The sequence below is a fragment of the Macrobrachium rosenbergii genome, chromosome 4 (genome assembly GCF_040412425.1).
Source record: "Macrobrachium rosenbergii isolate ZJJX-2024 chromosome 4, ASM4041242v1, whole genome shotgun sequence".
Taxonomy (NCBI): domain Eukaryota; kingdom Metazoa; phylum Arthropoda; class Malacostraca; order Decapoda; family Palaemonidae; genus Macrobrachium; species Macrobrachium rosenbergii.
The window spans coordinates 2,360,847-2,375,000 of record NC_089744.1 but is presented as its reverse complement, the minus strand read 5'-3'; the positions used below and the strand labels follow the sequence as shown (position 1 = coordinate 2,375,000).

The 14,154-nt window shown below is 30.3% G+C and overlaps 2 protein-coding genes across 2 annotated transcripts in view; both read left to right on the top strand.

The window, feature by feature from the left end:
• Positions 1-14,154, top strand: part of LOC136829584 (ctenidin-3-like) — a 55,174-nt gene that overhangs the window by 20,787 nt on the left and 20,233 nt on the right. The gene's annotated exons all lie outside the window — the stretch shown is intronic.
• On the top strand, positions 7,461-8,448 carry LOC136829573 (uncharacterized). The gene is made up of 2 exons (XM_067088425.1): positions 7,461-7,483; positions 7,993-8,448. Exons 1-2 carry the CDS (start codon positions 7,472-7,474, stop codon positions 8,431-8,433), a joined length of 453 nt encoding a protein of 150 aa, XP_066944526.1. The 5' UTR covers positions 7,461-7,471; the 3' UTR covers positions 8,434-8,448.

Sequence of the window (14,154 nt, the reverse complement as noted above, 5' to 3'; positions counted from 1 at the left end):
AAATATATATGTTGTGTGTAAAGTATAACTTGATCAGTTTTTTTCGAGATAAATGAAATGTGAAAAAGCGTGGTATCAATGCCATTTTGGCACTTGTTTTTATACACGATGACTTGGTTCTTTCCCAAGATCTTGAGTGCCTTCTGAAGGACATCTAGCCTTCAGTCAGTATATAAGATCCTGAGTCCGTCTTGACACAGTCTGCTCTCAATCAGTACACGATGATGTCCACGGTAAGAGAGAGAGAGAGAGAGAGAGAGAGAGAGAGAGAGAGAAGAGAGAGAGAGAGAGAGAGAAGGGAAAAATTTTAACTAGCTTGATTTGAAAACATTTTTGTAATTGTCTACCACTACAGCCATAATGTTTTAAGCATTTGCAGACGACGTTGTAAAACTGCTTAAATAGAAACATATTAAAATGATTTTAAATCATATCGGTGTCTTTTTAAATATATATTAGTATTTCTTTGTATATAATGAAACGATCTGTAATACAATATCTTTTGTGGTTAATTTTTTTTTTTATATTTTTTTTTTTTATTGTTCTTCTTCCCTGTAGTCCTAAAAGTATTTCCCTTTTAAAACAGAAATCTAAAGAGAAAAACATGTACAAGATATATTTGAAACTGTTCAAATCTTTCTTTAATTTCTGAGTAATGGCGTCAAGATTATTCGACAAGAAACACTCTTAAAATTGATTTGAAAACCTTTTCTATAAAATCATAAGTCTAATTGTTTATATCTTACTACTAAACCATTTACACAATTTTTCAGACGATTATTGCCACCTTAGCCGTGGTCCTTTTCGGGATAGTAGCAGCTGGTCCTGTTGCTGAACCCGAACCCAAAGCTGATCCTGGATTCATTAGAGGATTTGGCGGAGGATTTGGAGGACTTGGAGGATTTGGTGGATTTGGAGGCCATGGATTCGGATATGGAGCCTACCGAGGAAAGAGGAGCCCAGTAGCTGAACCTGAACCTGAAAGCTGATCCTGGATTCATTAGAGGATTTGGCGGAGGATTTGGAGGACTTGGAGGATTTGGTGGATTTGGAGGCCATGGATTTGGATATGGAGCCTACCGAGGAAAGAGGAGCCCAGTAGCTGAACCCGAAGCTGAGCCTGGATTTATTGGCCGTGGATTTGGTGGAGGATTTGGAGGATTTGGTGGAGGATTTGGAGGATTTGGTGGATATGGTGGCCGATATTATGGTTAAGACAACATTTCAAGATCCGACAAACTTTCTGAGGATCGGTGAATCTAAATAAATAAAAATTTGTTCAAATATTTATCACTTTATTACCCATACTAAACTAATGGATTCTGGTATTAATAAGAAAAAGTTTGACACTTTTAATGAAACCAAAAATGAAGCATTACTCAAGTTTCGCATTTAAAAGTAATTGCAAAATATACAAATTACATCATCTTCTAAAAGCCAAAAGCGAAATTATTATACTTTTCTAGATTATATTAAATTTTATTTAATTCATTTGCTTTTTGATATAAGTGTATTACATTAATTTTACTACATTCTTTATGATTTTTCCATTCATTTCATTTCTTAATCTATCTTATTTATTTTATAACATATATTTGTTACATCATTTGCATTTATTCTATTGATCTATTAAATTATTGGGTAAAAGAGCAGTGTCAGAAGTGAGATGAAAAACTAATTTGAATTTTCATTTTTCTTAGGCCGAACGAATATGACATCATTATGGAAAAACTGCCTTTTCTTACCTCTTTCATAAAGTCACGCTCAAAACCACACAAACCGAAAATGTGTGAAAAAGTAGTAACTCAGCATCAGCAATAAATATGGCTACTTTTGCTACTGCTTACTTCCTTATTTGAAAGGTGAAATTCATTATCCAAAAATATTTTAATACAGATTCTTGTGAGCGAAGAATCGTATGCTTCAGTAGTAACACCTAAAGCCGCATCCTTTTTTCTGAAGACCTAATTTGAAAGACACAGTCGAAATCAGTGGTATCAAGAACAATAAGAGAAATAATGCAATAAAAAAAATCGTTAGGACACTTCGGTTAAAATTCGAAAAACTCACAATTTTCTAAAATTTTTACTGTTTCATACAACAAGGCACATGGCAACTTTCCTCGACTCAAAATTATTCATCTTTCACTTAGTCCAAGGAAATAACAGTAATCCATGAATCTCGCTGAAACGCTTGTTGCACAAGAGCTTAAGAGATTTATTTAACCGTTCCTCTCTCTCTCTCTCTCTCTCTCTCTCTCTCTCTCTCTCTCTCTCTCTCTCTCTCTCAACTCGAGAGTTATTGAAGGATGTGTTAATTTGATCACAAAATAAAATTTGAAAAATTAATTAGAAATCTTGATATCTTTGTCAGAATTAATAAAGAATTGAATGAATAAAATTTGAGCTATTCTGACAAATGAAGAAAAAGAGAGAGAGAGAGACAGACAAAAGAGAGCAGAAGGGAAATAAAGAAGGGAAAAAGTGAGTTCTAAAGAGAGACAGATAGGCCAGAGAGAGAGAGAGAGTAAGAGAAAGAGAGTTCGACAGAAAAATTTCTTAATTTTCCTGTTTTAGAACTAGTATATATATATAAATATATATATATATATATATATATATATATATTTTATATTATATATATTACTTTGGTATATATATTTATAATACATTATTTATGACAAAATTATGTATTATTTAGCATATATAAATATGTTTAATTATATATACACAAATAATGGAAAAGGTTTTTTGTTCTTTGAAAAACATTCATCAATTTGTAATATTTTTTGATCTATTGGTTGCCCAGCAAACTTTAACAATTTCTTTTATCATTTTCTCTCTGACCACCACTGCTATCTCTCTCTGCTCCTAACGAAGAGGATGTTGTCTCACTTCTCCTATTTTCATTAAGATATTTTTCTTGTAGCAGAAAAAGTGAATGAATTCAACTTTTTATTTCAATTTCTCCTTTCACTCATACTGGCACTGTGAACTAAAAGTCCACTGGGTAAGATAACATAAAGCAACCTTGAAAACATGGATCAGACACTAATAAAATCGTTTTCAGTTGACATTTCATGTTACCCCCTTTTTTGACCCCCTATGGTGTCATTTACTGAAAAACAAAACACACCTCCAGATAGTATTTTGTATACCAAAATTGATTTTTTCAAGATTTATTACTTTACTTAAGACTAAAGGCAGAAAATGTATTGGGAGGCCCTAAAAAGATTTTGGTGTTTTTTTCAGTGTTAAAAAACCCACCAGTATTCTTTTCCAGAAGGTAAGTCATGTGTATAAGTAATTTGTGTACTAAGTCTAGAAAATTGCTGAAATGCATTTCAGAATTAGAAATACACACACATAATACACACACATACAAATACATACGTTTATATATATATATATATATATATATATATATATATATATTTATATATATATATATATATATATATATATATGTATATATATATATATATATATATAATATGTTTATATATATATATATATATATATAATATATATATATATATATTATAATATAAATATATATATATATATATATATATATATATATACATATATATATATATATATATATAAATATATATATACATAATACATAAATATTATGTTGAACGTTAGTTTTTTTTCGAGATAAAGAAATGTGAAAAAAAATATCAATGACATTTTGGCACTTGTTTTTATATCACGATGACGTGGTTCTTTTCCTCAAGATCTTGAGTGCCTTCTGAAGGACATTAGCCTTCAGTCAGCATATAAGGGATCCCTGAGTCCGTCTATGACACAGGTAAAAATCAGTTACACGATGATGTCCACGGTAAGAGAGAGAGAGAAGAGAGAGAGAGAGAGAGAGAGAGAGAGAGAGAAGTTGGCTGGAAAACTTAACTAGCTTGATTTGAAAACATTTTTTGTAATTGTCACCACTACAATTTAATGTTTAATCATTTATGAAATTGACGTTGTAAAACTGCTTAAATTAAACATATTAAAAATTATTTTAAATCATATCGAGTAACTTTTTAAATTTATATTAGTATTTCTTTGTATATAATAAATAATTCTGTAATACAATATCTTTTTTTTGTGGTTTAATTTTTTTGCTTTTTTTTTATTGTTCTTCTTCTGTGGTCCTAAAAGTATTTCCTTTTAAAACAGAAATCTAAAGAGAAAAACATGACAAGATATATTTGAAACTATCCAAATCTTTCTTTAATTTCTGAGTAATGATGTCAAAGATTATTCGACAAGAAACACTCTTTAAATTGATTTGAAAACCTTTTTGTATAAAATCATAAGTCTAATTGTTTATATCTTACTACTAAACCATTTACACAATTTTTTCAGACGATTATTGCCACCTTAGCCGTGGTCCTTTTCGGGATAGTAGCAGCTGGTCCTGTTGCTGAACCCGAACCCAAAGCGATCCTGGATTCATTAGAGGATTTGGCGGAGGATTTGGAGGACTTAGAGGATTTGGTGGATTTGGAGGCCATGGATTCGGATATGGAGCCTACCGAGGAAAGAGGAGCCCAGTAGCTGAACCTGAACCCAAAGCTGATCCTGGATTCATTAGAGGATTTGGAGGGAGGATTTGGAGGACTTGGAGGATTTGGTGGATTTGGAGGCCATGGATTCGGATATGGAGCCTACCGAGGAAAGAGGAGCCCAGTAGCTGAACCCGAAGCTGAGCCTGGATTTATTGGCCTGGATTTGGTGGAGGATTTGGAGGATTTGGTGGAGGATTTGGAGGATTTGGTGGATATGGTGGCCGATATTATGGTTAAGACAACATTTCAAGATCTGACAAACTTTCTTATGAATCTAAATAAATAAAAATTTGTTCAAATATATATCACTTTATTACCCATACTAAACAAATGGATTCTGGTATTAATAATAAAAAGTTTGACACTTTTAATGAAACCAAAATGAAGCATTACTCAAGTTTTGCATTTAAAAGTAAAACAAAAATATACAAATTACATCATCTTCTAAAAGCCAAAAGGAAATTATTATACTTTTCTAGATTATATTAAATTTTATTTAATTCATTTGCTTTTTGATATAAGTGTATTAAATTTGCATTTTACTACATTCTTGTTTTATGATTTCCATTCATTTCATTTCTTAATCTATCAATTTAATTTATAACATGTATTTGTTACATCATTTGCATTTATTTTATTGATCTATTGAATTATTGGGAAAAGAGCAGTGTCAGTGTGATTTTAAAAACTAATTTGAATTTTCATTTTCTTAGACCGAATAAATGACATCATTATGGAAAAACTGCCTTTTCTTACCTCTTTCATAAAGTCACGCTTAAAACCACACAAACCGAAAATGTGTGAAAAAGTAGATAACAAAACATCACCAATAAATATGACTACTTTTGCTACTGCTTATTTCCTTATCTCTGAAAGGTGAAACTCGCTATCCAAAAATATTTTAATACGATTTTTGTGAGTCGAATTACGTCCATTTTCAATAGTAATATCTTAAAGCCGCATCCTTTTTCTGAAGAAAAAATTTGAAAGACATCTAAAGACGAAATTAATGATATTAATAACAATAAGATTAAAAAATAATGCAATAAAAATCGATTCAATGAAACTTCGGTTTAAAATGTTAAAAAAACTCACAATTCTCTCAAATTTTTACTGTTTTTAACAACAAGGCACGTGGCAACTTTCCTCGACTCAAAATTATTCATCTTTCACTTAGTCCAAATAAATAGAAATAATCCATGAAAACAAGAGCTGAAACAACAGCCTGCACAAGAATGACAGATTTCGTTTTACTGTCCAGATCTCTCCTCCTCTCTCTCTCTCTCTCTCTCTCTCTCTCTCTCTCTCTCTCTCTCTCTCTCTCTCTCTCTCCATCTCTGAACTCTTTAGGTGTCGAATTGATTAAAATAAAATTCGTAAAAATTAATTAGAATCAGTATCTTGATACTTTGTCTTAACCAAAATAGGAATTAAAAGAATAAATTTATCTTTTCTTGTTTGTCTATTCTTCCATTATGGAGAAAAGAGAGAGAGAGAGAGAATAGAGAGAGAGGCAAAATAAAGCCTCCATGTTAAAAGGAGAAAAAAAAAAGAGTTCTAAAACCCATCGAGTAGGAGAGACAGTGAAAGAAAAATTTGTTAAAAATTTTCCGTTCTTTTTGTATCTTCTATTCAATCTATTCGTATCTGGAACTAGTTTTTCTTCGGTATATATATATTTATATATATGCCGTTTATAAGACATTATTTACAAACAAATATATTTCTTTGTAATGTTGTTATATATACAAAATATTATGTATATAATGGAATAAATATGTATATGTAATTATATATACACAAATATTATGTATAGATATCTGTGTATATATATGTGTGTGTGTTCATATAAGATATAATATTTTTGTATACTTGCCAACCTGGTTCAGTTTGCTTTATTTCTTATCATTTTTAGACATCACTCTCCTCTAAGATTAAAAATCGAAGATCCCTCTAATGTTTTTCAGACTTTCTTATAAGAAAGTTGTTCGTTATGTAATTTTTATTTCTTTAGCAACTCATACTGGCGCTGAAGTTGAATAAAGGTCAATTTTCACTATTCATCTCAGCAACCTTGAAAACTATGGATAAGATAACTAAACAGATCTGTCGTTTTCAGTTATTTTTCAAACCCCCTTCCCATTTTCTGGTGTCAGTTGATTAATCCCCAAAGAATTCTTTTTTTTCAGATAGTGTTATATGTTACCAAAATTAGGTATGATAAAACCAAACAGTTTATTTACTTCATAAGACTACAGGCAAAGTAGCCCGTATTGGGATTTTTTGGTGCTCTTTTAGTGTTATTAATGTCTTACCCCACCAGTATTCTTTTCCAGAAGGTAAGCATGTGTATAAGATAAGTGTTTAATCAGACGAAATTGCTGAAATGCATTTCAAATTATACTGGAAGACTAGACACACATGCATAAATACATCCTGTTTATAGATATTATTATATAAATATATATATATATATATATATATATATATATATATATATATATATATATATATGTATATATATATAGTATATATATATATATATATATATATATATATATATATATATATATATATATGCATATATATATATATATATATATATATATATATATATATATATATATATATATATATATATATATATATATATTCATATATATTCAATATACATAAATATATATGTTGTGTGTGTTACTAACTTGCAGTTTTTTCGAGAAAATGTAAATGTGAAAAAAGCTATCAATGCCATTTTTGGCACTTGTTTTTAATTCACGATGACTTGGTTCTTTTCCCAAGATCTTGAGTGCCTTCTGAAGGACATCTAGCCTTTCAGTCAGTATATAAGGGATCCATGAGTCCGTCTTGACACAGTCTGCTCTCAATCAGTACACGATGATGTCCACGGTAAGAGAGAGAGAGAGAGAGAGAGAGAGAGAGAGAAACTTGGCAAAAAAATTTTAACTAGCTTGATTTGAAAACATTTTTGTAATTGTCTACCACTACAGCCATAATGTTTAATCATTTGCATGACGACGTTGTAAACTGTTAAATAGAAACATATTAAAATTATTTTAAAATCATATCGGTATCTTTTTAAATTTATATTAGTATTTCTTTGTATATAATAAAACGATCTGTAATACAAAATCTTTTGTGGTTAATTTTTTTGCTCTTTATTTTTATTGTTCTTCTTCCCTGTAGTCCTAAAAGTATTTCCCTTTTAAAACAGAAATCTAAAGAGAAAACATGTACAAGATATATTTGAAACTTTCAAATCTTTCTTTTAATTTCTGAGTAATGGCGTCAAGATTATTCGACAAAAACACTTTAAAATTGATTTGAAAACCTTTTCTAAAAAATCATAAGTCTAATTGTTTATATCTTACTACTAAACCATTTACACAATTTTTCAGACGATTATTGCCACCTTAGCCGTGGTCCTTTTCGGGATAGTAGCAGCTGGTCCTGTTGCTGAACCCGAACCCAAAGCTGATCCTGGATTCATTAGAGGATTTGGCGGAGGATTTGGAGGACTTGGAGGATTTGGTGGATTTGGAGGCCATGGATTCGGATATGGAGCCTACCGAGGAAAGAGGAGCCCAGTAGCTGAACCCGAACCCGAAGCTGATCCTGGATTCATTAGAGGATTTGGCGGAGGATTTGGAGGACTTGGAGGATTTGGTGGATTTGGAGGCCATGGATTCGGATATGGAGCCTACCGAGGAAAGAGGAGCCCAGTAGCTGAACCCGAAGCTGAGCCTGGATTTATTGGCCGTGGATTTGGTGGAGGATTTGGAGGATTTGGTGGAGGATTTGGAGGATTTGGTGGATATGGTGGCCGATATTATGGTTAAGACAACATTTCAAGATCCGACAAACTTTCTTATGAATCTAAATAAATAAAAATTTGTTCAAATATTTATCACTTTATTACCCATACTAAACAGATGGATTCTGGTATTAATAAGAAAAAGTTTGACACTTTTAATGAAACCAATAATGAAGCATTACTCAAGTTTTGCATTTAAAAGTAAATGCAAATTATACAAATTACATCATCTTCTAAAAGCCAACATGGAAATTATTATACTTTTCTACATTATATCAAATTTTATTTAATTCATTTGCTTTTTTATATAAGTGTATTACATTAATTTTACTACATTCTTTATGATTTTTCCATTCATTTCATTTCTTAATCTATCTTATTTATTTTATAACATATATTTGTTACATCATTTGCATTTATTCTATTGATCTATTAAATTATTGGGTAAAAGAGCAGTGTCAGAAGTGAGATGAAAAACTAATTTGAATTTTCATTTTTCTTAGGCCGAATGAATATGACATCATTATGGAAAAACTGCCTTTTCTTACCTCTTTCATAAAGTCACGCTCAAAACCACACAAACCGAAAATGTGTGAAAAAGTAGTAACCCAGCATCACCAATAAATATGGCTACTTTTGCTACTGCTTACTTCTTTATCTGAAAGGTGAAACTCGCTATCCAAAAATATTTTAATACGGATTTTTGTGAGCGAAGAATCGTATGCTTCAATAGTAATATCTAAAGCCGCATCCTTTTTTCTGAAGACCTAATTTGAAAGACACAGTCGAAATTAATTATATTAAGAACAATAAGAGAAATAATGCAATAAAAAAAATCGTTAGGACACTTCGGTTAAAATCCGAAAAACTCACAATTCTCTCAAATTTTTACTGTTTCATACAACAAGGGACGTGGCAACTTTCCTCGACTCAAAATTATTCATATTTCAGTTAGTCCAAGGAAATAACAGTAATCCATGAATCTCGCTGAAACGCTTGTTGCACAAGAGCTTAAGAGATTTATTTAACCGTTCTCTCTCTCTCTCTCTCTCTCTCTCTCTCTCTCTCTCTCTCTCTCTCTCTCTCTCTCTCTCTCTCTCAACTCGAGAGCTATTGAAGGATGAAATCGAATTGATCACAAAATAAAATTCGTGAAAAATTAATTAGAATCAGTATCTTGATACTTTGTCTTAACCAAAATATAAATTAATAAAGAATTAATATTTATCTTTTCTTATTTATCTATTCTTCCATTATGGAGAAAAGAGAGAGAGAGAGAGAAAAGAGAGAGACAGAAAAATGTTAAGTTAAAGGTGAAAAAGGGAAAGAGTGAGTGAGAGTTGAAAAGAGAGAGACAGATAGAGACAGAGAGATCTGAGAGAGAGAAAGAAAGAAAGAGAGATTTAAGCTACTGTCATTCTTAATTTTTGTATCTTCTATTGGAGAACTATTATATACCAAATATTATATATATATATATATATATGCCGTTTATATATATATATATATTATATAACAAATATATATATATTTGTAAATATTATTGTATTACAAATATTATGTATATATACATAATAAATATGTTTATGTAAATATATACACAAATATTATGTTTATATACACTGATATATATATGTGTGTGGTTCAGCAGATATAATATTTTTGTTACCATTTTGGTGCTGACAAAACTCTGAATGAATGCTCTCTCTCTCTCTCTTTCTTAACTCTTCTCTCTCTCCTGTCTATAATATTGTCATTATTAATATCTCTCATTTCTAAACAGTTACTCTCACTAATTTCTTGTTAAGATAGTTGCTTCAGTTAATGCCCAACTTTTATTTCAGCAGCCTTCCCTTCACTCATACTCACTGAAGTTGAACTAAAGGGCACTGAACTATTCATCTCAGCGACAAAACTATGGATCAGACACTAATATCTGTCGTTTTCAGTTATTTTTTTCATGTTACCCCCTTCCCCCACCCCCCTCTTGTCAGTGTGATGACAATCCCAAAGAATTCTTTTCCAGATAGTAAGTTATATGTATAACGAAATTAGGTATGATAAAACCAAAGAGTTTAATTTACTTCATAAGTCTACAGGCAGAAGTAGCCCTGTATTGGGAGTGGACCCCAAGCCCCTTTGGTGCTCTTTAGTGTTAATGTCTTACCCCACCAGTATTCTTTTTCAGAAACAATTCATGTGTATAAGTAACTTGTGTTAAGTCTAGACCAAATTGCTGAAATGCATTTTCAGAATTATACTGGAATCAATAGACACACATGCATAAATACATCCCGTTTATATATATATATATATATATATATATATATATATATATATATATATATATATATATATATTTATATGTATATGTATATGTATATATATATATATATATATATATATATATATATATATATATATATATATATATATATATATATTTATATATATATATATATGTATATATATACATATATATATATATATATATATATATATATATATATATATATATATATATTCATATATATTCATATATACATATATATATATATTGTGTGTTACTAACTTGATCAGTTTTTTTTTCAGATAAATGAAATGTGAAAAACTATCAATGCCATTTTGGCACTTGTTTTTATACACGATGACTTGGTTCTTTTCCCCAAGATCTTGAGTGCCTTCTGAAGGACATTTGGCCTCCTCCAGTCAGTATATAAGGGGATCCCTGAGTCCCTCTTGACACAGTCTGCTCTCAATCACTACACGATGATGTCCACGGTGAGGTAGAGAGAGAGAGAGAGAGAGAGAGAGAGAGAGAGAGAGAGAGAGAGGGGAGTTGGCTGGAAAATTTTAACTAGCAATTTGAAAACATTTTTGTATTTGTCTACCACTACAATTTGAATGTTTAATCATTTGCATTACGACGTTGTAAACTGAATTAAATATTAACATATTAAAATATTTTTGTCATATCAGTATCTTTTAAATTTATATCTAGTATTTCTTTGTATATAATAAAACGATCTGTAATACAATATCTTTTGTGGTTAATTTTTTTTTTTTGCTATTTTTTTATTGTTCTTCTTCCCTGTGGTCCTAAAAGTATTTCCCTTTTAAAACAGAAATCTAAAGAAAAACATGTACAAGATATATTTAAAACTGTTCAAATCTTTCTTTAATTTCTGAGTAATGGCGTCAAGATTATTCGACAAAAACACTTTTAAAATTGATTTGAAAACCTTTTCTAAAAATCATAAGTCTCATTGTTTATATCTTACTACTAAACCATTTTACACAATTTTTTTTTTTTTTGCAGACGATTATTGCCACCTTAGCCGTGGTCCTTTTCGGGATAGTAGCAGCTGGTCCTGTTGCTGAACCCGAACCCAAAGCTGATCCTGGATTCATTAGAGGATTTGGCGGAGGATTTGGAGGACTTGGAGGATTTGGTGGATTTGGAGGCCATGGATTCGGATATGGAGCCTACCGAGGAAAGAGGAGCCCAGTAGCTGAACCCGAACTGAAGCTGATCCTGGATTCATTAGAGGATTTGGCGGAGGATTTGGAGGACTTGGAGGATTTGGTGGATTTGGAGGCCATGGATTCGGATATGGAGCCTACCGAGGAAAGAGGAGCCCAGTAGCTGAACCCGAAGCTGAGCCTGGATTTATTGGCCGTGGATTTGGTGGAGGATTTGGAGGATTTGGTGGAGGATTTGGAGGATTTGGTGGATATGGTGGCCGATATTATGGTTAAGACAACATTTGAAGATCCGACAAACTTTTATTATGAATCTAAATAAATAAAAATTTGTTCAAATATTTATCTCTTTATTACCCATACTAAACTAATGGATTCTGGTATTAATAAGAAAAAGTTTGACACTTTTAATGAAACCAATAATGAAGCATTACTCAAGTTTCGCATTGAAAAGTAATTGCAAAATATACAAATTACATCATCTTCTAAAAGCCAAAAGCGAAATTATTATACTTTTCTAGATTATATTAAATTTTATTTAATTCATTTGCTTTTTTTATAATGTATTACATTAATTTACTACATTCTTTATGATTTTCCATTCATTTCATTTCTTAATCTATCTTATTTATTTTATAACATACATTTGTTACATCATTTGCATTTATTTCTATTGATCTATTAAATTATTGGAGAAAAGAGCAGTGTCAAAGTGAGATGAAAAACTAAATTGATTTTCATTTTCTTAGGCTAAATGAATATGACATCATTATGGAAAAACTGCCTTTTCTTACCTCTTTCATAAAGTCACGCTCAAACCACACAAACCGAAAATGTGTGAAAAGTAGTAACAGCATCACCAATAAATATGGCTACTTTTGCTACTTTCTTCTTTATCTCTTGTTGGTTCTACAAAAATCTTTTAATAGATTTTGTAAAGAATATTATGAATAAATAGTTGAGTAAAATTCAAGATATTGAAAAACATTTCAGAAATACGGATTCTTAAGAACAAAGAATCAATGCAATCAAAAAAATCGTTAGGACATTCGGTAAAAATCGAAAAACTCCTTTTCTCTCAAATTTTGACTGATTTAATTTTTTTAATGGCAACTTTCCTCGACTCAAAATTATTCATATTAAGAACAATAAGAGAAATAATTCAATCCAAAATCTCGTTTGGAACACTTGAGTGCAATCAAAAACTTACAGATTCTCTGAAATTTACTGTCGTGACTTTTCATACAGCAAGGGACTCTCTCTCAACTCTCTCTCTCTCTCTCAAAATTATTCATCTTTCAGTTAGTCTAAGGAAATAACAGTAATCCATGAATCTTGCTGAAAAAATTCTTGCAAAATTAGCTTAAAGATATCTTGATTTAACCGTATAAATTAATAAAAGAATTAATCTTTATCTTTCTCTTATTTATCTATTCTTCTCATTATGGAGAAAAGAGAGAGAAATTTAGGTGTGAAGATTATTATCAATTTACGTGGAAACGTCAGAGGGATTGAATGAAAAAAGACAGATAGTGAAATTCGTGAGCTAGTGATAAATGAAGAGAAATGAAGGCTATCATTCTTAAAATTTCTAAAGCTTGGAAATTAGTTCTACTTATAATCAGTATCTTTTATTCTACTATAATAAAAATATTAAAAAAATTATATATATATATATATATATATATTCTTTTTGTATCTTCTATTCAGTCTATTATATATATATTTTTTTATATAAATATTATAGCCGTTTATACAAAATACTGTATATATACACAAAATTCATTCTTTGTATAAGAATAATATTTTGATGACCATAATGGAAAAATTTTCATTTTGAAAAAATATATCTCATCTCTTTGTGATTTCTCTATTTATTCTCTCTCCAGCAGACTTTGCTTTATTTCACTTCCTGTCATTTTGTGACCATCATTGCTCTCTTCCTTAACGAAGAGGATTGTTTTGTTAGATAATATTTTTCATTTCAATATTCTCACTTCACTCATTAGCAATATAGTTGAACTCAATATGATGTCACTTTTCCTTCTTTTAATCACTGTGAACAAGGCAGTAAGATAACATAAACAGAAACTATGGATCTGTCGTTTTGAAAATTATTTTTTTTTCATGTTTCAACTCCTAATTCTTGATATGACTGAATATTTACTGAAAAATAAAAGTTAATGTATGCAAAATGCTTTGATAAAACCAAAGATTTTTCTATTTCATGGAGGTGCCCTGTAGCTACCCTTCTAAAAGATAA